The 25,514-nt window shown below is 40.2% G+C and overlaps 1 protein-coding gene across 8 annotated transcripts in view; it reads right to left on the bottom strand.

Annotated features, from left to right (window-relative positions):
• Window positions 1-9,466: 9,466 nt before the first annotated feature.
• MRTFB (myocardin related transcription factor B) overlaps window positions 9,467-25,514 on the bottom strand; it is a 196,798-nt gene continuing 180,750 nt past the window's right edge. For all 8 annotated transcript variants that reach the window (XM_073015180.1, XM_007986266.3, XM_073015181.1 and 5 more), the window contains 4 exons: window positions 24,522-24,680; window positions 24,049-24,186; window positions 18,090-18,150; window positions 9,467-15,334 (listed from right to left, as the gene is read on the bottom strand). In XM_073015180.1, the coding sequence (XP_072871281.1) occupies window positions 14,799-15,334; window positions 18,090-18,150; window positions 24,049-24,186; window positions 24,522-24,680 (894 nt within the window). In that variant the 3' untranslated portion in view covers window positions 9,467-14,798. The remainder of the gene's footprint in view (window positions 15,335-18,089; window positions 18,151-24,048; window positions 24,187-24,521; window positions 24,681-25,514) is intronic.

The following is a 25,514-nucleotide window of genomic DNA, read 5'->3' as shown; positions in this document are numbered from 1 at the left end:
GAAATCTCTACCTAACTCAGTCACAAATGTTTTCCTCTACAAATTTTATAGCTTTAGATTTTATATTTAGGTCTATGATTCATTCAGAGTAAATACGGCATGTAAGTTACAGATTGAAGTCCACTTTTTTGCATATAGATATCCATTTGTTTCAGTATCTTTTGTTGAATAGACCATACTTCCTCCACTGAATTGCCTTTGCACCTTTGCTGAAAATAAGTTGTAAGTTGTCCATATATGCCTGAGTCTCTTTCTTGACTCCATTTTGTCCTATTGATCTATTTGTCTATCTTTACTGTCTTAATGTAGCTTAAGTCTTTTTTTTTTTTTTTTAAATAGAGTCTTGCTGTGTTGGCTAGGCTAGAGTGCCGTGGCATGATCTCGGCTCACTGCAACCTCCACCTCCTGGCTTCAAGCAGTTCTCCTGGCTCAGCCTCCCAAGTAGCTGGGAATAGAAGCGCGTGCCACCATGCCCAGCTGTTTTGTATTTTTAGTAGAAATGGGGTCTCATGATGTTGGCCAGGCTGGTTTCGAACTCCTGACCTCAAGTGATCCACCTGCCTCGGCCTCCCAAAGTGCTGGGATTACAGGTGTGAGCCACTGCACCCGGCCAATGTAGCTTAAGTCTTGAAATCAGATAGCATTAGTCTTCCACCTCTTTGTTCCTCCTTTTTTTTTTTTTTTTTGAGTCTTGCTGTCACCAGGCTGGAGTGCGGCAGCGCGATCTTGGCTCACTGCAGTCTCTGCTTCCCGGGTTCAAGGGATTCTCCTGCCTCAGCCTCCTGAGTAGCTGGGATTACAGGTGTGCACCACCACACCCAGCTAATTTTTTTGTGTTTTTAGTAGAGATGGGGTTTCACCATGTTGGCCAGGACGGTCTTGATCTCATGATCTGCCCACCTTGGCCTCCCCAAGTGTTGGGATTACAGGTGTGAGCCACTGTGCCTGGCCTGTTCCTCTTTTTGACTATTCTATTTCTTTATCCTTTCCATATGAATTTTAGAATCTGGTGACAATTTCTACAAAAAACCTGTTGGCATTTCGATTGCGAGTGTGTTAAATCTGTAGATCAATTTGGGGAGAACTGACCTATTGGCAATATTGAGTTTTCCAATGCCCGGACATTATACATGTTTTGATTTACTTAGGTCTTCAGTTTCTCTGTAAAGTGTTTTGTAGTTTTCAGTATACAGACTTCTCATATCTTCTGTCAGATTTATCCTGTGTATTTCATATTTTTGATGCTATTATAAATGGCACTATTAAAAACATCTCAACTCCTGATTGTTTATTGCTAGTAGATAAAAATACAATTGACTTTTGTATATTGATCTAATATTTTGCAAATGTCTTTCTGTCTCTCCACTCCTTAAGGGACTGAAATTACTGATAGAGTAGGCTACCGCAGGTTCTCTCTCACCATACTAATCTTCAATTTTTTTCTTTTTTTTTTTTTTTTTTTTTTTTTTTTTTTGAGACGGAGTCTTGCTCTGTCGCCCAGGCTGGAGTGCAGTGGCCGGATCTCAGCTCACTGCAAGCTCCACCTCCCGGGTTTACGCCATTCTCCTGCCTCAGCCTCCCGAGTAGTTGGGACTACAGGCGCCCGCCACCTCGCCTGGCTAGTTTTTTGTATTTTTTAGTAGAGACGGGGTTTCACCGTGTTAGCCAGGATGGTCTCGATCTCCTGACCTCGTGATCCGCCCGTCTCGGCCTCCCAAAGTGCTGGGATTACAGGCTTGAGCCACCGCGCCCGGCCTCAATTTTTTTCTTTTAAATTCTTTTTTTTTTTTCATTTTGCCTAGTTATGATGTCTTCATATTCACTATATTTTTTCTGTAATGTATTATTTTCCATTATTCTCAGTCAGTGCATTTTTCATCTCCAAATATTGTAGTTTTCATCTCTGACAGCTCAATGTATTAAAAAACTTGTTTTTGTTTCTACTTAACTTTTTGATCATATGGAATTCAGTTATGATGGTTTTAATGTCCTTGTCTGCAAACTGACATTTCTATCAGTTTTTTTTTTTTTTTTTCTAAACAACTTCTGCCTTTAATAATTCTTTTTAAAAACAACTTCCTGGTTCGTTATAATTAATTAATTAATCACTAAATATGTCATTTTTTTGCTTGTATTTGTTAGATGGATCTGGAGCAGGGATTAGTCTATAATCCTCAGTGCTGGGGAAGGATTTTCCTGAACACTTCTAATGCCCCTTGCATGATGAGTTTTTCCACTTGGCTGGTGGCAACAGGCACTATTCCCATCACTGTATGAGTACTGGGAGCTGTTAGTAATTTTGGGAGGTTGTTCCTTCCCAGGTCACGTGTAGTGTGTTCACACCCATATACCTGTTAGTGCTCTGTGCTGAATGTTAAAAGAGACCCTCTGTAGATTTCCAGAGTTTTCTCAATGCAGCTCTCTTCTCTAGTATTATGTGCTACAAACTCAAGGTGTCTCGGCCTCCTGGATTCATTGCCCTGGCTGCCAACTTAGGAGTCCACTGGCGCTACCTGACTTCCCTGGGCAACAGTACAGCTCACCTTGTTTCCTGTCCCTCAGAGATAACTCTTTTGTTATTGGATATCTAGCATTTTCCAAAGGGTTTCATGTATTTTGTCCATCTTGGTGGTTTCAGGTAGGAAGGCAAGTCTGGCCTCTGTTACTCCATTTTGCTTGAAAGCAGAAGTCTTCTGTGTCATTGTTTGGAGGTACTAAGTTTTAGAGTGCTTTATTATGCATCACTAAATAACCAGAAGACTAGATTTGAGGGCACAAAAAGTCACTCTTACAATAAATGTGCTTAAAATAAATGGATGTTTACTAAGCAAATTGGATTTCTTTTGAGATGGAGTCTCACTTTGACACCCAGGCTGAAGTGCAGTGGTGCAATGTTGGCTCACTGCAGCCTCCACCTTCCTGGTTCAAGTGATTCTCCTGCCTCAGCCTCCTGAGTAGTTGGGATTACAGGTGTGCATCACCACGCCCGGCTAATTTTTGTATTTTTAGTAGCGACGAGATTTCACCATGTTGGCCAGGCTGGTCTCAAACTCCTGACCTCAAGTGATCCACCTGCCTTGGCTTTACAAAGTGCTGGGATGACAGGTGTGAGAGCCACTGTGCTCAGCCTACTTACCATAATGTTTCAAAGGTTCATCCATGTTGTAGCATGAGTCAGTTCATTTCTTTTTTGGCCAAATAATCCATTGTATGAATATACCGCATTTTATCCATTCATGAGTTGATGGATATCTGGGTTGTTTCTACTTTTTGGCTATTAGGAATAATGGTGTGGTAAACATTCAGGTGTGTGGACATATATTTTTCATTCTCTTGGGTGTGTGCCTGGGAGCAGAATTGCTGGGTTATATGGCAACTCTATTTTTAAATTTTTTTGAAGAACTGTTAAATGGTTTTCCAAAACAGTCACATGATTTCTACCACAAGCAGTGTATATGGGTTTCAATTTCTCCACATCCTTGTTGATGCTTGTTATTATCTACCTTCTTAGATTATAGCCATCCTATCATCTGTCAAGTGGTATCTCATGTGGTTTTGATTTGTATTTATCTGAGGTCAAGCATTTTTTCATGCACCTATTGGCCATCTGTATCTCTTCTTTGGAGAAGTGACTTCAGATTCTTTAGTCATTTAAAAATTGTTTATCTTTTTATTATTGAGCTGTAATAGTCTTTTATATATATTTCAAATACAAGTCTTATCAGATACATGATTTTCACAATTTTTCTCCTATTTTGTGGGTTGTATTGAATTTTCTGGGCGGTGCTATTTGGAGCACAGAAGTTTTTAGCCTTGGTGATACCTAACTAACTTGTCTATTTTTTCTTTTATTGCTTATGATTTTGCTGTCATATTTAAGAGGGTTTAGCCTAACCCAAGGTAACACAGATTTTCTCTTGTCTTCTACAAGTTTTATTGTTTTAGTTCTTCTAGTTTGATCTATTTTAAATTTTTATGGTATGAGGTAGGGAGTCCCAATTCATTCTTTTGCATGTGGATATCCAGTTATCTCAGCACTGTTTGTTGAAAAGACAGTTCCTTCTCCCATTGAATTATTTTGGCTTTTTTCTGTGTGTGTGTGTGTGTGTGAAAAATCAGTTGACCATAATATGATAATTTATCTCTGTACTCTTAGTGCTATCCTATTGATCTTTATGTCTATTCTTAGGCCAGTACTACACTTTGAATACTGTAGCTTTGCTGTAAGGTTTTAAATGAGATGTGTGGGTCCTCCAACTTTGTTCTTCTTTTTTCAAGATTTTGGATATTCCAGGTCCCTTGAATTTCATATGAATTTTAGGATCGGCTTGTCCATTCTAGCAAAAAGCCAGCTAAGATTTTGATAGGGAGTGTGTCCAATCTGTAGATCAGTTTTGGGGAATATTAACATGTTAACAATATTAAGTCTTCAGATCCACGAACATGGATGTCTTTCCATTTATTTGTCTTTTAGAAATATTTTCAGAGTATAAGAAGTTTTCAGAGTATAAGTCTTATACTTCTTTTGTTAAATTTATTCCTAAGTATTGTTTGTGATGCTATTATAAATGGCATTGTTTTCTTAATTTCATCTGTGGTTTATTCTTTGCTACTGTACAGAAATGCAATTGAGTTTTGTATCCTGTGACCTTGATGAATTCATTTTATTAGTTCTAATTGATTTTTAGGAAATTCTTTAGGATTCTCTATATGCAAGATCATGCCATCTACAAATAGAGATTGTTTTATTTCTTCCTTTCCAATCTGGATGCCTTTTATTTCTTTTTCTTGTATAATTGTCCTGAGTAGAAACTCTAGTACAATGTTGAACAGAAGTTCTAAGAGGGGACATCCGTTTTTTTCATGAGCACTGGGGAGAAGCATTCAGTCTTTCACCACTAAGTATAATGGTAGCTACGGGTTTTGTGTAAATGACCTTTTGACGTGAGAAAGCTCCTTTCTAGTTCTAGTTCATTGCATTTTTATTGTCAAGGGGCGTTGAATTTTGTCAAGTGCTTTTTCTGTGTGTATTGGGATGATCATGTAGTTTTTGTACTTTATTCTATGGATATAGTGTTTTGCATTAATGGATTTTGAGAGGTTAAGCCAACTTTGCATTTCAGGAATAAACCCCACTTGGTCATGCTGTATAAGAGTTTTTGCATATTACTGGATTTGATTTGCTAGTATTTTATTTAGGACTTTAGTTTCTATATACATCAGAAATACTGTTCCTACTAATCTTTTTTTACCATGAAATATTTCCAACTCACAGAAAATACAGATAATTAAAATCAGCTAGTTAACATATTAGTATTTTGCTATATTGGCTATAGAATTATTAAATGAAATATTAGAAAGTTAAAGCCTCCTTTCAGATGCTCCCCAATCTAATTTTTTCTTTCCAGAAATATTCTGAATCTTGAAACTGACCTGAGTCCTTACCACCCATGTTTTTATACTTTATAAAACACACAGCCTTGTTTTAAAATGTTACTTGAATTATGCAGGCTTTATTCTGAATTTTTCCCCCCTCAGCATTTTGTTTCAAGATTCTTTTACATTGGCACATTAGATTTAGTTAATTCCTGTAAATTGCTGCATTTAATGGTTCTCTAATTGAAAGGCATAGGAGTTGCTTGCAATTTTTGCTTTGTAAATGCTTTAGTGTTCATTCTTATACATGATTTCCTGTGTACGTCTGTGTTTCTCAAGGATGTGTACCAAAAAAATTGATTTGCTGGATCACAGAGTTTGTGTGTCTTCAACCTTGCTAGGTATTTAAAAATCTCAACGCTCTTGAGCTTTGGTATGTGCTAAAATGGTTGCAGAAGTCCCAGCAAGATAGTTAAGTGTTTAATAACAAGTCATTTTGCATGGCCCAGTCAGTGGAGTTCACTTACAATGCTCCAGTCTTGGAATCCATGTTCTGGCTGGATTTAATCTAGTAAAAAGCCATAGATTGTATGCCATTAAACATCTGTGAGTAGCTACTTTAGAAAATGTGAGATTGAGGAGGTCTAATCAAGATAGTTAGTGGAACCTCATGATAGACATGAGTTAAGCTGTACTCAGTTGTATTCACAAAGTATCTGGACAAAGGCAGAGAGTTGTATATGGAGTCTACAGGAATGGTGCTATGGTTTGAATGTTCGTGTCTCTAAAATTCATGTTGAAACTTAATCCCCACGCAATTGTATTACAAGTTTGGACCTTTAGGAGGTGATTAAGTGATGAGGGCTCTGCTCTCATGAATGGGATTTAGTGCCCTTATAAAAAGCAGCCTATTTGTGTGTGTGTGTGTGTGTGTGTGTTTTGGCCTTTCTGTCCCTTCCTCTTTGTGAGGATGCAGCAAAAAAGCACCATCTTCCAGGCAGAGATCTGGCCCTCACCAGACAGCGAACCTGCTGGAGCCTGGATGTTGGACCTTACAGTCTCTAGAACTGTGAGCACTACATTTCAGCTGTTTATAAATTGTCCGGTCTGAGGCATTTTGTTATAGCTCCCTGAACAGACTAGGACAAATGGTTTGGGTTCTGGGGTTTCAGAAGCTTGGTCTCAAATCTGTGCTGTTTCCTTTGTGATTTCAGGCAAGTCATTTGCTTTTTTTTTTTTTTTGAGATGGAGTTTTGCTCTTGTTGCCCAGGCTGGAGTGCAATGGCGTCATCTCAGCTCACTGCAACCTCCACCTCCTGGGTTCAAGCGATTCTCCTGCCTCAGCCTCCTAAGTAGCTGGGATTACAAGCGTGTGCCACCACGCCTGGCTAATTTTGTATTTTCAGTAGAGATGGGGTTTCACCATGTTGGTCAGGCTGGTCTTGAACTCCGACCTCAGGTGATCCACCAGCCTCGGCCTCCCAAAGTGCTGGGATTACAGACATGAGCCACCATGCCTGGCACCACCTTCTCTGTCTTTAATTGCCCTATTTATAAAATGGGGATAAGAGTTCCTACCTCATAGACTTATTAAATGAGGTTATACATATAAAATGACACAGAGCCTGGCATACAGCAGTGTTTAATACATGTTTGTTGCTATTACTGTTGTCTGTCTCCTATCATGTTTCTGTTGATTGGCACTGTGCAACAACAGCGAGGAAAAGGTTGAAGCAGTATTTGGTCTTTGGTTGTAGCATCTTCTTTTGGTCTCTGTATTGTAGTTTCTCTATCTCTAGGGAATTTATTTCTTTCCAAGTTGCTTAACAGACATAATTTAAGTGAAGAAACTAGGCTACTTGTTCAAACAGCTTTGTAGACTTTTTGTAATGCTCAAAGAGGTATTGTACCAGAACCATTATACTTTTTGTCTACGGACTGTCATGTGCAGAGGAGCTTTGTTTGAAATTCTGCTTAAGGTGATTTGTGGGTCTATGTATCAGTGAGAAAACACATCAAAGCTCTCAAAGGCCTTTTTTTTTTTTTGAGATGGAGTTTCGTCTGTAGCCCAGGCTGGAGTGCAATGGCGCAATGTTGGCTCACTGCAACCTTCACCTCCCAGGTTAAAGAGATTTTCCTGCCTCAGCCTCCCAAATAGCTGGGACTACAGGCATGCACCACCACACCCGGCTAGTTTTTTTGGTGTGTTTAGTAGAGATGGAGTTGCACCACGTTGGTCAGGCTAGTCTTGAACTACTGACCTCAGGTGATCCACCCACCTTGGCCTCCCAAAGTGCTGGGATTACAGGCGTGAGCCACTGCGCCCGGCCTCAAAGGTCTTTATTTGAATCTTGGATGGGAAACACTTTAAATTCTTAACAATTAACCTGACTAAAAGCCCTTTTTTCACCATTAATCAAACTTCAGCTTTGGCCTGGACAGTACTAGCATTGAAATAATTTGGGGTTTGGATACTTCTGACAAGTCTTCTATATGTCCAATAGCAAGCAGGAGGATGCTACAGAGTGAGCACCCATAGGGCCATCATTTGTGGATTTCCCAGTAGAATGACCTGTGATGCAATCGCATGAAACAAAAGGGGCACAGAAAATCTTGATCCATCCTTGTTTCTCATCTCATCACACAATGTAGGTTTAATTTAATTAGCCTGTCATGCATATTAACAGAAAAGATAGGACATCAAGATGAGATTTCTTTCTGAAAGTTAAATTAGAAGTAATATCTGGCCAGGTGCAGTGGCTCACACTTGTGATCCCTGCGCTTTCAGAGGCTGAGGTGGGTGGATCACCTGAGGTCAGGAGTTTGAGACCAGCCTGGCCAACATGGTGAAACCCCATAGTTACTAAAAAATACAAAAATTGGCCAGGCGTGGTGGCACATGCCTGTAGTCCCAGCTACCTGGGAGACTGAGGCTGAGGCAGGAGAATCACTTGAACCTTGGTGGCGGAGGGTTGCAGTGAGCAGACATTATGCCACTGCACTCCAGCCTGGGTGACCGAGCAAGTCTCTGTCTCAAAAAAAAAAAAAAGAAAAAAGAAAAAAAAAAGAAATAAAAGTAAAAAAATAAAAAAATCTGTTGCAGGAAAAAACAATTTCTCCAATTAACTCTGACCTTGCCCAAGGGGCTGTCCGCCATGACAGTTTCCCCACAGTACCCTGTGACATCCCTCACTCACTCCTCTTGGGCTCCCAGGGCACATGCTATGCTTCCTTTGGCACGGTTTTCTCACACCAGCAGGGAGGTCTATTTTCTCCCCAAGGGCAGAATCTCTGCCTGGAACATATGATACTTTACAAATGGTTTAACTCTTTGTGCATCATCTCACTGGTCTGTTGAGGCTGCACTCTGGTTCCCTAAGTGTAATGAACATTCTGCTGTGTTTTGGTAATCAGTATCTTTCTTTTCCCTCTTCCTGTGGTTGATACTCTGTCCTTTTTTCTTAATCAAACATTGATATATAAATTATAGTTATTAGAGTTTACTCATTACGATTTTGTTTCTTCAAAGCAAAGAGAAAAAAGTATTTTAACAAAACTGTTTTAAATGTTGGCTTCTGAGTTGAAATTAAATGCCATCTTACTAAAAGAATACTGAATTCTAAACATCATTTTGTACGGTCTATAAAAATACCTCATATAAATAGTTGCTTTTGAAACTTGGCTAGGTTGAAGGATTATGTGGGTCTTTCAGGAATTGTGGTGGTGGTGCATTTATACTATTGAATCGAGTCGGTTTTCATTGTGTGTGTGTGTGCGCGAGTGTGAAAATCAACCCCCTAGGTAGAACTACGTATTTCTAACTTTCACTGTGGAAGAAAGAAACTGACTTTGGTGTAAATCATGACATGTTCAAGTTCAGCTAATGCCTGTGAGTTTCTATTTTGTATCTCATGGTCTTGGATCCAGGGGAGGGTGACAAGTTCACAGGCTTTGCCCGGTGGCTTTCTGTTGTGAGTTGTGTGCTGAAGGTATAGTGTCTCCTCCTAATAAATCCACTCCCGTTCCACAGTCTACAATGGCTCCACCAACCCATAGGGAGTGGTCTTTACTCTGCACAGCAAGAATCATAGTACATCAAAATGTCTTTTATTTGAGACACAAAAATGCAAAATTGCTGAGATATCAAACATTTCCCGATGAGCTACAATACTGCCACTATGTACAAAAGATCTGATGGTAAATGTGCACACATATAAAAATACAGTATGCATTACCTATGTACAGTACATGTGCAAAATGTATGGCATTCAAACATGATACGGAATTGATTTCAGGGGTGCAAACAGCAAATACAAAGGCATCATGGTTTTTCTTTTAAAAAACAACATAAAGGCAATACATGAATGGACCCCCGATTGCCATAATTTTGTGTTGATTAAATGAGTGCTTTAGCAAGCAGGGCTCTGCAGATTGGTATCTTTCTCCTTTTTTTCATAAAGTGAGATGCTAAGACATAATGTGACAATGAAAAGAAGAAGAGAAACACCTATCACATTGCATTTCTACTGCAAGCAAGAAAAGAAAACTAATTTCTACATAGAAAAAAAACTTTGTATTACTACTGAATGTTATTCTTAAACCAACAAAACGACTCTATGCTATTTTACATGAAAACAATAGAGAAATATCTACATCTTTGTGAAAATTATAACCTTAAATGGATAATACCTTTTTGGGACTGATTTTTGAGATCTCATTAGTCTCAAATTTTAAATAAAAAGTGCCTCCTTTTGGCAAATACTTGGCAATGCCTTTGGTTCCTTTAAAGCAAGTTTGCATTACTATTGGTTACTTGAGGTCAAGTACTTTTGGTAGATACTAAACCCTTTCCTAAATGCTTCTTCCTACCAAATTAGCAAGATTCCTTACAGCATCAGGTAGAGAGGTAATTGTTATGACTTTCAGTATTCTATAAACTTTGTTAAAGCTTTGTCTTAGTAGTTGGCATAAAGCTCTGTTAAACACTATAGATGTGATGATATCTCTGATAATATATTTTATTTGATTCCCGACAGCACCTTGTAGATCCGAGATTGCCATCTTATTGTCACAAAACTGTGACATCACAGAGCAAAGTGCTTGCATGGAGGGTAAGAGCTCTTCTGTAAACATGTGCAGCTTTTCGAATTGTAGGCCTTCCATGAAAGATTTCAGGTAGAAACCCTTTGTAATGATGTGTTTCCTTGGATACTGCAAGAAAGGGTGAATGCGGAAAAAACACGGACCTGCTTATTGCCATGCAGACAGAGTCACTTTACAAATAAAAATGTAGCTCAGAGAGACTGCTGAATGAGCAAGTTATTGAAGGTTTGAACCAGGAAAAAAAATTACTACCTCTTAGTTGTTTTCCAGTTTTGACTGAAATCACTTAAAAGATGAGCTGAAATGCAGTTAGGATGCTCTCCAGACACACACTGATGCACCTGTCAGCTATGTTCCTTGAAAAACCTGGCCTTCCAGTTAATGTTCTTTGATAAGTTTGGGCTAGTTTCGTGGCCTCTAGGGTGGTGGGGTGGTGTGTATGGGTATTCTGTTGTCAGTATTCAACATTCATGTTTACAGCAGCGGGTATTGAAAAATGGAGAGTTATTTGTGAATTTGGTTACACTGACACGTGTTGCTCTGCTGGTAGACACTGAATAGCTGTTCTCTTTACATTTCTCTAAAAAGTCCCCAGCGGCACCATGAGCTCCCCACCCAGGTGACAGCCAGGACTTCTGTGAGGCTAGCAGCAGGTGGGTGCATGGAAGCTGATGAGGATGTATACTGAAATGTGGGCTTCTCACAAATATTTTAAACCCTGCCAAAGTGCTTTGCCACATCTCTAAGGCCAACTCCATTTGAGGACAGTAAAGGGACTATCCCATCACTTGTGGGGACAGCCATTTTGTCAACTGCTATGGCTGATTTCAGCCTGGGAATTCTGAAAGGACTCTGAAGAAAGCTATGCTGCCTGGAATGATCTGGGGCTGAGGGTCCAGGAAGCCTGAGTCATCTCTGGTGACAAAATAGGTAGTGCGCTCCTGAGCCATCACTCAGGGTATGCTGACTGCACAGTTCAGAGGTGCTATCTCATTACTGTGACTTTGCCTTCCATAGGCAGCAGCTTGCAGGCAACACCACCCCGCCTCTGCCACTGTTTCTAAACAGCGCTGAAAGCCAAAAAGTGTCAGTTACATGGATCACAGAACCATGCGGCTTTTAAGAAGGAAATTTAAATAAGATCTCTTTAGAATTACAAAAATATTCATATGAAACAAACACAATAGTATCTAAGCAAGAAATTCCACAAATTCAGAATACATCTATGTACAATTATGTGGCAATATTATACAGTAGATTGCACATTTCAGGAAAAAACACTAGAACGTGAACCACTAACACTGTCCTATGAGGTTTCCTAATAGATGCTTTGCTGAAATGTACAAGATGACCACATACCCCTAGACTTTCAAAGACTTTACAGAAGTTTTGGTATAACTTTTTAAATTCATCCCACCCCCAGTAGGATGATCTGATTATCTATATACAGCAGAAAGGTAAGGCTGACACTACTGTGTTTTGAGAACATGTAGGAAAGTAAGATGGGGATGTGAGATAATGCCTTTCTAGGAGTTACTTTCTTGGCGGTATGATCCTTTGCAATATGATACACAACAGTACCACTGCTTAAACCACACATGTGCATAATGAAAATTCAACTAGCGACTTTGACTTGTGCTGTAATGGCTGTGACACTAACCTAAACAACAACCAGTCTTTAGCCAACATCCACCCTTTCTCACTGCACTCACCATCACGTGCACTGAGTTGGGTCAGAGGGGCCTTGTTTACAGGGCCTCATCTTTGGTCATGTCACATGAGTGTGGGCACACAGCGTGCCCTCACTCTGACCTGGAACATGCAGTGGAGATCCTGGAGAGCAGCACTTGTGTCACAGGTGCCTGGCTGGTGACTCAAGCCAGGAGAGAGGAGGGTCAAGTGGAAGGGTGCAAATGAAGTGGCTTGCAGAATTAATGGGCTAGAGACGCCTTGCCTTTTTAAAAATGAAATACTGGTTTATAAAGGTTTAAACACATATGTGAAGTGGGGACTTTAGCAATTCATAGTCAAGAGAGTAGGCTAATGAGATAGCATTTTTTTTGCACTGCACTGTGTATTTTTGGAGAGCAACCTTCCTGTGGCATGTTTCAAACCCTATTTTAAAAAGCAATAAAGGGACCAGAGAGCTAGAAGACTTATCTATACAATTCAGGATTATGGAAATATAAAGTTATTCAACGAGAGTCAATGGCACTAGTGTTCGGTTACCTCCTACAGTCCCACTGATATTTGGTGCTAATTTAATACGCCATTCAAATCTGAATGAAGAAGATGCTCAGGGTCTAAGTATGGACCTGATAAGCCCAGACAGAAACCCTCAGCAAAAACACTGTGGCCAAGAACTGTAAGAAAAATACTTTCCCAAGTAAATAGCCTGGCCCTGGAGACAGGCCCCTCTCAATGGAACTGACTCGAGGATTCACAGAACATCTAGTGTGGTAAACTCTTGTAGGGCTTGGTCAAATGACGGTGTTCTGGTTAACAGAGAGTTACTGTATCCCATGCGTTGGTTTACCAATTTCTGAACACTTAAACTATTCATCACAGACTACACTGAGCACAGTGGCCTCTGCCTTGAACCGCCTGGAAGGCACATGAGCACTGTTAGTGCCTTTGAGTCAGGAAGTGCCAGTGAGCAGAGGGCTTCAGCGTGCTCATGCTGGAAAAGCAGACTTTTGTTACACGTAGTAAAATTTATAAACCCCACACACACAAATCAGAAAGAAGATCAGCTCTTAGGCAAAACACAAACCCAGAAATGATTCACAAATTCTTTCCAAATAACGGGTCAGGCTGCCTCTCGCATGTCAGTATGGAACATTTACCATTTTGTGACCCAGGGGAACCAACCTGACCCGAGGGTTTACGCAAGGGTGAGGTGGAGAGCACAATATTATTACTTAAGAAAAACCTCCATGCTCTTTTGGTAGATTTCAGTTTTTTGTTATTTACATTTTCTCATATACCTCAATGACTAGCTTGAAATAATCCTGTGATAGTTGGCATTTTAGAAAATTCTTAAGAAATGACTTGACTTAACAAATATGTAATAACTGTTTTCTATATAAAAAACACTAATAAAGCCTCCAGTTTTTCAATCTTAGGCTTGACAATATAGTGAGAGCTCTGGTAGAACATCCAGTTACAAGCCTGTAAAATGATAACCAGGGTTAGTGACAGAAGAAAGAGGGCCAGGGCGGGGACCTGGAGGCCCACCTCATGGCACAGTCTGACCTGTACTCATCATGGGAATGTCCTGGGTAGATGACAGACCTTTCCCTTACCTTCCATTCTTCTAACTCACCAGCTCAGAAAGATATTTCATGCTAAAGCCTTTTCTTGGTTCTTTGAGATGGGTCTGGTTACCTGAAAGTTAGTCAGCAATTTTTTAAATACAGAAATACACGTGGCTCAAGTACTCTACAAATATTCGAGCTATTAAAAAAGTAGGACCTTGGATACCCATTTTCTTACCCCAATGTAGGCTGTACATATCACAATGTCAGAGCAGACACACAAATGTCTCATATATACATTAAAATCTATCTAACCAACCCAGAAGGTTGCTAATAGAATTTTCAGTGTTATCAGTACACCTGGACTTCTGACAGTATTTTGTAGGTATCTTCTGTTTATGGTGAAAGATCTTGCATTTAAATTTTAATTTGGAAATATAAAGTATGATTCCAAAAATCACAAAATAAACTACAACATCAAAAAAAACAACACAGGTTTCTGAATAGAACCAAAAGTCTTTAGCCAGAAGCGGTCACTGAACCGGCCAGGGCTCTCTACTGCCTTTGATCTCTGCCGTGTCTCGGGCCTGGCTCTGGCCATCTCTAGGAAGTACCAAGTGCAGTGACCTCTCACCTCCCTCGCATCAGCCTCAGTTTTTGAGTGGAGCTGTCTGCCTTTTATTTAGGGTCTTAAAGTGATCACAGAGATTTAAATGTAGTTAATTACCAGAATCCTAACGTCACTGCTGCATATACTACTACTCTGTTTTTTATGTAAAGGTACTTTTCATTCTTTACTGAAGTCTGGAGAAACATATGAGTCGTCTTTGACTGGTGTGTTTTTCAGAAGGCCCTGTGCTGTGTTAAACTGTAGAAATTCACTACTGAACACAATGAAATGTTTTCAAACTTGGGTTCCAGGCTATGACCTTCCACCTATTCTTTCTGTGACAACATATTTTGATTGCAACAATGCAACTATAGATCTATCTCTAAAAACTGACCTTTTAAAATCTTCATGTTCTTAAACCTCATCAACTCTCAGATAAGAAATCTGTGACGTTAGTCCCATGGTAGTGGTAGGTCCTGTGGGTCTAGAAAGTCGGCGGAGAACATGCTTGGGGTGGTGGTGCTGAGAGGAGTGAGTCCTGAAGAGGAGTTGGGCATGGTAATGTCCAACCACTCCATGTTATCCAAGTTTGAGTCTGACAGGTCGAGAGACAGACAGGGAGTACCTGCAGCAAACTGGGTGTCAGAAGTCTCCATGGGTGAGTGTGAATGGTCCAGCATACCTGAGTGACTCAGCAGGTCATTCTGGAGGTCCTCGATCAGAGAGAAGGGCTCTCTGTCTTCACTGCTGCTTTGTAATGGAGCAATTTCATTGGCTGAGGGTAAAGTTCCATCCAAGAAAGCTTCTAGTTGGTTCTCTAAGCTGGCAGATAAACTTCCCATAGGTTCTAAAGATACAGGTGGTGCCATTTGGACTTGGGGTGGTGGCCGGGACACCACTGTATTCACTGGCATTGTGGTGATGCTGGCTGTCACTGGTCTCATTTTGGAAATAGGAGAAGGTTCTTCTTTTATGGGGAGGGAGATCTCTGTGTAAAATAAATGAAGTAATTAGTAACTAAAGATTTACTACTACTTAAAAATTTTTATTAATTACTAGGACAGTTACTTTACTATTATGCGATTCCTTCTACGCACGTCCATCGTAGAAGTAGGAAGAGAATGCTATTGGTCAGGTACAATCCTTGACAACCTTTAGGATGATGGATCATTTTAGTTAAATAGATAAACATAAAAGTTTATTACATTCTTTTTTATTGTAAATTTAGTCAGCAGACTGTCCAAGGCCAGTTTATTACATTCTGATATGCTTTAAATTCTTTTCAGTAAGACTAAGCATTAAAAGCAGTTATATCTCACTAGATAGGAATCAATAGTTTCAGATTATTTTATCTTTGAGTCCTTATTTTGTCATTTAAAGTTTTAAGATAGGGCTCATATCATCCTATGAATCTATCTATAGCAGCATGATACTCCTAATATAAATGTTGAAATGTACATCCTGAGTTTGTGCTGAGACATGAAGTACATCCTCATGTTATGAAAGAGATAATTCTATTCTTTTTTCCTTTTTTTTTTTTTTTTAATCATTACAGTTGGACTGGGTACCCAATTTAGCCAAGTGCATTCTGTGTAAAGTTCTGAAAATATACAATGGCATTTGATTTCATTTCTGAATTAAAGCTAACACATGGTCCCTCTGATCCTTTTCTTTTAAGGTGAGGTGGATCACTTGATTATTTCTTTCACTTTTTGGTCTTGTTTTCTGAGTTTATATAAAATTTTGATTTGGTAAATGTCTTCATTATGTGTTATTCCCTGCCAGATCAAGTAGCAAATTAACAGACCATCTTCTATAAATACTAGTGTTCACTAAACTATATATATGAATACAGTATCTTTTAAAATTTTATGAGGATATGATTGGTTTCATTTATATGCAGATACACTAGGAAAAATAAATTTAATTAACAATAACTCTTAAAGCTCAATGATTGGTATGTACAAATGGCTGAGAGAAGGAACTTACAATTTGATTCTTATAAATGAATTGTCAACTGTGTGTACTGCATTTATTTTTGCATGGTTTGTTACTTTTAGTTATCAGTAGTCATCTCTAAAACTGTTTTGAAAGCTTTAAGTGTAATCTAAGTAACTATTCTTTTTATTTTTGTTATTTTTATTTTTTTGAGACGGAGTCTTGCACTGTCGCCGAGGCTGGCTGGAGTGCAGTGGCATGATCTCAGTTCACTGCAGCCTCTGCCCCTGGGTTCTGGTGATTCTTCTGCCTCTTAGCCTCCTGAGTAGCTGGATTACAGGGTGCCCTCCACAATGCTCAGCTAATTTTTGTATTTTTAGTTTCACCATGTTGGCCAGGCTGGTCTTGAACTCCTGACCTCAGGTGATTTGCTTGCCTTGGCCTCTCAAAGTGCTGGGACTACAGGCAGGGCCAGGCACAGTGTCACTAGTAACTAGTCTTATAACTAACTATATAAAACTTGGTTCTCATTATTACTGATGTTAGTAGACAATAAGATGAAATAATATACTTATTAGATACTTTGTCATAAAAAAAAATCCCATTTAGAAAATAGCTTGATTGTTTGTGTCACATTTTAATTTCCAAGTTTAAGGCACCTGCCACCACACCGGGCTAATTTTTTTATTTTTAGTAGAGACAAGGTTTCATCATGTTGGCCAGGCTGGTCTTGAACTCCTGACCTCAAGTGATCCACCTGCCTCAGGCTCCCAAAGTGCTGGGATTATAGGCGTAAGTCAATGGGCTTGGCCAGCTTAAATTATTTTTGTAAGGCCAATATAATTCTTAGCAAAAAATACTATTGGCATTATGTAGAGCTGTAGTCAAATATCAATTCTCTATGTCAACGTCAACTTCAGTGTCAAATGATACATGCTATAAATGGAGAACTTCTGATCACTATTTGAAAATTCAAATAAAACTCCTTTCATCAGGGTAATTTTAAGACTACTCTAAATATGCAAATACTATCCAGGATTTTTTTTTTTTAAATATTGATTTTTATATTTATTTTTAAAGATATGTAAGCTGAGGCAATATCCTTATTCTTTTTGTGGCTAATGTCCCTTTTAAATAAAGATGATCTAAATCTAAGATTTCATATTATATTGTAGAAAATGCTTTAGCATTGACTTTGAATTTTAAGAAAGATACTGGAGCTCATGCTAGATAGCCTGATGTCACATAATTAAGGTAGTATTGTAATGTTTTCATCCCATTACAAAGACATACGCATGGAACAAGTTTTGAAGCTTTTCAACATGGAATTTAAATCTGGTTCTGCTTTGCTATCTTGTCTTTGTTTTTTAGCAGGCATCTATCTGTGGATAAATCTCACATTGTATTACTGTTTTAAGCTATCACAGTTCACCGCAGCCTTGACCTCCTGGGCTCCAGCAATCTTTCTACCTCAACTCCCTAGTAGCTGGGACCCCAGGGGTGTGCCACCATACCCTGTTCATTTTTAAAATTTTTTGTAGAGACAAGGTCTCATTATGTTTCCCAGGCTGGTCTTGAACTCCTGGGCTCAGATTCCCAAAGTGCTGGGATTACAGATGTGAGCCACCGCACCTGGCCATAAGTTCTTTTAATGGCCTATATTTAACAGATTTTAAAACAGTAAATTCAGTTAGAAGAACACGTTTCTCAGTATCTAAAGATAAGCTATGAGTGCTTAAGAAAAGCTTTCATGTACTTGTGTTAAGAGATGCCTTCCTGAGGATCTGATGTGACTTTTGACTTACCTCCACTCTTAATGAGGATATCAAAGAGGTCATCCATCTGCTGACTGTGTGCATTGGAAATCTACAATGAAGCAGAGTACAAATTAGGTTTCTTTCATACAAACCTGGAAGCATTATACAATTAGGAGTCCTAAGGGACTTTCTAGACGATTTAGTTCTAATCTATCATGTGATAATTTTCAAAACACTGAGGTCACCTGAGAAGTTAAGCCATTTACCCAAGCTGTACAGCTGGTTAGTTGACACAGCAAGAACAGGGCTAGTTAGTACCCAGCTCCACCGACTTCTATGCTTCCCTTTTTTTTCTATCACTGAATTGTATTTTGAGAGGCCTCTAATACCTTATTTTAAAAGTGTCTTTATTCATTTGTATTTAGGTAAAAATTTGTATACGTGTATCACACTACATATATTTGTTCAGCTCTTATTGAGATTTACCTGACATACAGTAAGGTGCACTTATGTAAAGCATACAATTTGGTATGTTTTGACATATAAATATACCCATGAAACCATCAACAAAATCAAGATAATGAACATATCCATTGCCCCTAAAGTTTCCTCATCTTCTCATCCCTAGGCAACCCCCAGATCTGCTTGCTTTCACTATGGATTAGTTTTATATGAATGGATTTGTACTGTGTGTACTTTCTTGGTGGTAGGGGAAGGACCAGCTTCTTTCACCCAGCATAATTATTCTGAGTTTTACGCGTCTTGTAGTGTATACCTCAGGAACAGTTCATTTTTTTTTGGTTGCGTAGTATTGCATTGTATGGAAATAACAGCAGTTTATTTATTCATTGACTTGTGGACGGACATTTGGGTTTCCAGTTTTTTTTGTGAACATCTGTGTACAAGTCCTTGTATAGACATGTGTTTTCTTTTCTCTTGGGTAATTAAGAGTGGAATGACTGGATCACAGGATAGGTATAGGTTTAACTTCTGAAGAAATGTCCAAACTGTTTTCCAAAGTGACTGTTCCATTTTATATTCCCACCCTCAGTATATGGTATAAGATTTCTAGTTGTTCTTCATTCTCACCAATACTTTGTAGGGTCAGTCTTTTCAATTTTAGATATTCCATTAGGTGTGTAGTGGTATTGCACTGGGGTTTTAATTTGCATTTCCCTAATGACTAATGATGTTGAACATCTTTTCTAGTGCTTATTTGCCATCCACTTACCTTTGGGAAAACGTATGTTCAAATCTTCTGGCTACTGCAGATTTCTTCTGCTTGCTGTTTGCATGGTCTTTTTCCAACACTTTTGCTTTCAATGTGTCTTTGTATTTAAAGTACGCCTCTTGGAGATACATGCATTAGTTATCTATTGATATATTCTAAATTATACCAAAACATAATGGCTTAAAATTATTTTGTCACAGTTTTGTGGGTCAGGAATGGTTTTGATGGGTGGTTCTGGCTTCCGGTCTTTCATGAGGTTGCAGCCAAGACGTTGGTTAGGTTACTGTCAACTGTAGGAGTGGCTGGGGAATGCCCTTGACTGGCAAGTTAGTGCTGGCCATTGACGGGAGGCCTCAGTGCCCCTCCATGTGAGCCTCTCCAGATGGCTGCTGACATGTCCACATGGCATGACAGCTGGCTTTTCCAGAGTGAGCAATCCAGGGGAGAGCAAGGAAGAAGGGGCATGCCTTTTATGACAGTCTCTGGAGTCACATACCATCACCTCTGCCAATTCTGTGTGTTAGAAGTGAGTTGCTAAATCCAACCCAGGGAGGAATGTCAAAGAATTTGCAGACATATCTTAAAATTGCACACAGTTGAGTATGGCTTTTATATCCATTCTGACAATTTTTTGCATTTTAATTGAATTGTTTAGTCATATATGTTATAATTACTGACATGGTTAAGTTTGGGTTTACTATTTTATATTTGTCTTCTATTCATTCCATCTAGTTTTTTTTTTTGTTATCCTGTTTTTCTTTCCTGTCTCCTTAAAAAAAAATTGACATTTTTGTATTCTAATTTTTCTTTCTTCTTTTTTTTTTTTTTTTTGAGACAGTCTCACTTTGTCACCCAGGATGGAGTGCAGTGGCACAACCTCGGTTCACTGCAGCCTCAACCTCCTGGGATCAAGTGTCACTCCTGCCTTAGCTTCCCAAGTAGCTGGGACTACAGGTGTGCACCACCACACCTGGCTAATTTTTGTCTTTTTTGTAGTGATGAGGTTTCATCATGTTGCCCAGGCTGGTCTTAAATTCCTAGGTTCAAGCAATCCTCTCACTTTGCCTCCCAAAGTGTTGAGATTACAGGTGTGAGATGCCATGCCAGGCCTTTCTGTTGATTTTTTTTTTAAGCTGTCTTGAATTTTTTAAATTGTTACCATAGATATGCAATACATATCCTTAACTTAATGTTAGGCTACTTAATGTCATACACTGAATAAAACATAGAGATCCTACAACCACACAGATCCACTCATTCCCTCCCCCATCCTTGATTAATTATTATTTTTTTGAGACGGAGTCTTGCTCTGTTGCCCAGGCTGGAGTGCAGTGGTGCCATCTCTGCTCACTGCAAGCTCCGCCTCCCGGGTTCACACCATTCTCCTGCCTCAGCCTCCCGAGTAGCTGGAACTACAGGCGCCCGCCACCACGCCCGGCTAATTTTTTTGTATTTTTAGTAGAGACGGGTTTTCACCATGTTTGCCAGGATGGTCTCGATCTCCTGACCTCGTGATCTGCCCGCCTCGGCCTCCCAGAGTGCTGGGATTACAGGTATGAGCCACCACGCCTGGCCTATTAATTATTTTAAGTATCGTCTACACATGCTATACACTCCTCAAGACAATGTGATCTTTGGTGATGAACTAACGCAATTTTTCTTTATCTGAAAATATCTTTACTTCACTTTCATTTTTAAGGGATATTTTAACTTGATAATAGAATTCTGGCTTGACAGTCTCTTCCACTTCTTCCTCCCTAAAAACTTTTAAACGTGCTGTTACACTCTTTTCCAGTTTTCATAGTTTTTGATGAAAGCTTGACATTAATCAATTAGTTGTTTGCTCTGTGTGAAATGTGTTTTTTCTCTTGATGCATTTAAGATTTTCTCTTTGTTTTGTCAACAATCTGACTGTGATGTGATTTATCCAGCTTGTTTATCGAGCATCTCAAAGCTATAAATTTGTCTTTCATCCTATTTGTGAACATGTCAGCCATTGTTTCTTCAAATATTTGCCTCTCCAGTTCTTTCTCTCTTGTTCCGGGACTTCTCTTCTACCTATGCTAGACTGTTTGTTTGAATTATATAAAACAGGGTTCTGAGGCTTTGTTCACTTAAAAAAAATCTTTTGCCCCCATCTCTGTTATTCAGATTAGATACGTTATGATCTATCTTCAGGTTCTTGACATTTTTTCCCCTGCCATCTCCATTCTGGTAAGTTCATCTATATATTTTTTTTCATTTCAGATACTGTACTTTTTTAGTTCTCAAATTTCCATTTAGTTCTCTTAAAAATAATTTCTGTATATATATGGATCCCTTTTAATTACAAGCATATTTCCTTTTCCATCACTGAGGACAGTTGTAATAGTAGTTGCTTTGAAAATCTTGCCTGCAAATTCTAACATCAAGATGAGCTCAGGATTGGTCTCAGCCTTTTTCCTTTGAGAACAGGTTACATTTTCCTGATTCTTTGTATATGATGCATGTTATGGATAAGTGTTACAGATGTTAAACTGTGGTGACTATGAATTCTGCTGTTATTCTCAGATGAATGGTTTCTATTGTTTTAACAAGCTATTAACTTGGTTACACTTAAACTTCAAAATGTTTCTTGGGTAGATGTTCCAATCTCACTTTAGATCTTTTGTCTTCAGCTGAGCTGCTATGCGTCTATTCCACGCCTGTATGGCTTAGGGGTCAGCCAGAGATGTGGGCACACAGAATTTGGGGATCTCCCCTCTAGCTCTTTCCCTCTGGTTGCTCTCAATTCAGTTCTCTGGATTTCCAGGCCATAAAGACTATGGCTTTTCCACCAGTAACCATGCCACTTAGCTGGACCCCAGAGTAAAAGCAGCAAGAAGAGGGAAATCATGCCACATCACTCCCTTCCTTTGAGTGTGGGTTCCCCACCAGAGAATGACTGCTTCTATTTACTCTTCAATGCCTTCAGGTAGTTGCTTTTTGTTATGACCAAGATTAATAGCTATTATCTGTGGGAAGACTGAACCAGTAGGGCCTTACTTAGCCACTTGTGGAATTGCAAGTCTGAGTAAATGTATTTAAACGAACTTTGGTGCTCAGTGGCATATAAGGAAGTCCTACAGGTGGCTACTCATTTGAATAACCAAAAACCAATGTAGAACCTCAGTCTATGAACAGGATCCCAGAGACATGTAAATACCAGAGATTCCAATCAGCTGTCTTACGTTACAGTGGAAGATTCGTCAAGTAAGCAGGACTTAGGAAGGATGGGTGCTATCTTTTTGTTTTCTTAAAAACTGCAGTTAAGCTCTTGGCAATTCACTTCATCTCTGCTCCCTGTGAAGACAATAGATACCACTCCGAATGGACCATCAGGAAGGAGTGTAGTCCAGCACCACCTGTTTGATTTCTTATTGCAAATGTTTGAACCTATCTTTGAAATCTGACTTCTCCCTCGCAGACAAGGGCCTTTGTTGAGTCTTTAAGTAAGGAACGTCTTACAACTCAAAGTTACGTCCCCTCAATACAGTGAATACAAAGAAGCATACGGCAGGTTCCACTTCCTCCAAGAGGCAGCCCCCGATGGGTCCTGAGCGTCCCTGGATGTCCTTGGTAAGGGTGCCAAACTGACAAGGTCGCCTGGACTAAGCAGCTTCTGCAGATGCTCACTCAGGCAACCAAGTGGGTCAAGGCAGCGTAGGCATGACTGCATACTCCCTGGGTGAGGGACTGGCTTGTTAGGTGCTTGCTAGAAAAAGCGCAGAGCCCTTGGCCCCACGTTCCTTGGGTGCAGCTTGACCCACTGCATACACAGCCACCATGTGGCCCCAACAAGTTACCCCATGGAACACGGGAGCGGGGGAACTGGCACAACTGCACTGATGCTCCTGCTGTTTGCCGTGGATAATAAACAGTCCCGCTTGGATACTGTCTCTTGGTGTCCACCTTTAGCGCCCATGGAGTGGTGGCAGGGCCACTCCTTGAACCCTCTATGAGGCTGGGGTTATTCCCTGAAAGGTTAGTTTTAAGCTTTGACAGAAAGCTTTAGAGAGACAGAAAGATTGGAGGAGTGTTTAAGGTAATGTATGACAAGTGCTGTTGTGACTGGCACCCACCATGGGCCATCTGCTTTTACAAATAGGAACCCTAACTTCTTCCATTGCCTGGTATAGTTGGGGCTACTTATGTTTTATCAGTGAAACCAGGAAGGCTCAGAGACCACATGGTCACCATGTGTGGTGAAACCAGGAGAACCTCAGGTCTGTTACCTCCAAGCGCATTTGCTCAGTGCATGAGCAAAGTCATTTGGATGGGCTGGCCTGCTGGGAGCAGAGGCTGCTAGAGACCAGAGAGATGAAGCAGGACCAAGTCAATTTAGGTGCTGGTGGCCTTGAATGTCAGACAGGTGGAACAGTGATACCATGTGTCATTTTGATGCTGGCCTGACACACGGTGGCTTTAGAAAAGGGACCTGTATAAAATATGTGTCCTGGTCATAATTAGATCTATCTCTAACATGACTGATACCCTTACCCCAAAGGAAAAGTTAAGAGATAAACCCTGAATTTCTGAATAAAAAGTAAATGCAGTTATACTGCTGCTGAAAGTTGTTTAAGGTCTTCATGATAAATGACATTTTGATTTTAAATAACCACGTAAAATACAAGGTTATTTTTGTATTTCTACTGAGGCAAGTCAGTTTCATACAAGGGATTCTGTACAGGTCTGCTCGAGACTGAAGATGGGCACATCCACCATAGCCTTATGCACCGTGACCCTGCCCTCACTTACCTCTGGCAGGGGGGCCTGTGTGCTGCGTGTTTGCTTGATGGCCTCCTCATAGCGGGGGGGATCTTTTGTCTTGGCGACTGGGCTCCCAAACAGAGAGTGCTGGACGACAAATTGCTGGGGTGGCGGGGGTGAACTAGGCTGTGTCAAATAAAGGAGGAGTGCACATTACATCTTGGCAATAAACCCTCTCTTTTCCTGGCTAGACTCGGCTCTGCTGTTCTCTATGTAGTGGCCAAATCAGGGAATTCATGAGCAGGTTCTTTTAAGCACCTGTGAGGCTGACAGCACTGGTGGCCACCTCATATCACATCTTCACTGTGTTAATCGCTGAGCTCCTCCTTCACAAGTTATCACTGAATTTTCAACAATTTTATCCCATTAATATTAGTCACTCCAAGCCCAAAGCACTAGGCTTTGGAATGATTTTATGCCCCTGTAGAACTGTCACAGATGCACAAGCCTCACAGGGTTACCTTGTTGGGTGTGTTAGGTCCATTTTGCAGGGATGGAAGCGGAGCATTTCTGGATTGAAGAACGCTGTTGGAGGCCTTATTGATAAAGGGCTGCTGGACAGATGGAGCAGGATGTCTCTGATATGGAAGAACTGTATTTGATGCTGAGTTTGTGAAAACCTATAATGAATAAATGCTTCTCCATTAATTTGTTCTTTGGCTTTTCCTAATGAAGTAAAGAAAACCATGTTTTAGGCCAGGGGTCAGCAAACTTTTTCTGTAAAGGGCTGCAGAGTATATAGCTTACGATTTGTGGGTCACCTGGCCTCTGTTGTTACCACTTGGCTCTGCCATTGCAGCCTGAAAGCAGCCACAGATAGTACACAGATAAATGCGTGTGGCTGTGTGCCAATGAAACTTTATCCACACAAACAGGCGGTGGGTTAGATTTGGCCCATAGGCCAGGTTTTGCTTACCCCTATTTTCGAGCATATGTGGTCCCTTTACGCAGTAACTTGCCTTTGATGGTGGTACAGACAGAGCTTTGTGGAAAAACAGTGCTTGCTCTTTATAATTCTCCTCTTAAATGATAGTTGAGTTTCTTCTATTCCTCTCTAAGGTGAGCTCGTCTACTCTCTCTTTTTTTTTTTTTTTTTGAGACAGAGTCTCGCTCTGTTGCCCAGGCTGGAGTGTAGTGGCGCACTCTTGGCTCATTGCAACCTCTGCCTCCCAGGTTCACACCATTGTCCTGCCTCAGTCCCGAGTGGCTGGGACTACAGGCAGCCGCCACCATGCCCAGCTAATTTTTTGTATTTTCAGTAGACGTGGTTTCACCGTGTTAGCCAGGATAGTCTCGATCTCCTGACCTTGTGATCTGCCCACGTCGGCCTCCCAAAGTGCTGGGATTATAGGCGTGAGCCACTGTGCCCGGCCGACTCTCAAGTCTTTAATGGCCGTGACTAAGCTAATAATCCCGAGTCACTGCTCTGTTTCCAACCTTGCTCCCAGGCATCA

The sequence above is a fragment of the Chlorocebus sabaeus genome, chromosome 5 (genome assembly GCF_047675955.1).
Source record: "Chlorocebus sabaeus isolate Y175 chromosome 5, mChlSab1.0.hap1, whole genome shotgun sequence".
NCBI classification, from domain to species: Eukaryota; Metazoa; Chordata; class Mammalia; order Primates; family Cercopithecidae; genus Chlorocebus; species Chlorocebus sabaeus.
This window is presented reverse-complemented; position numbering and strand designations above follow the sequence as displayed.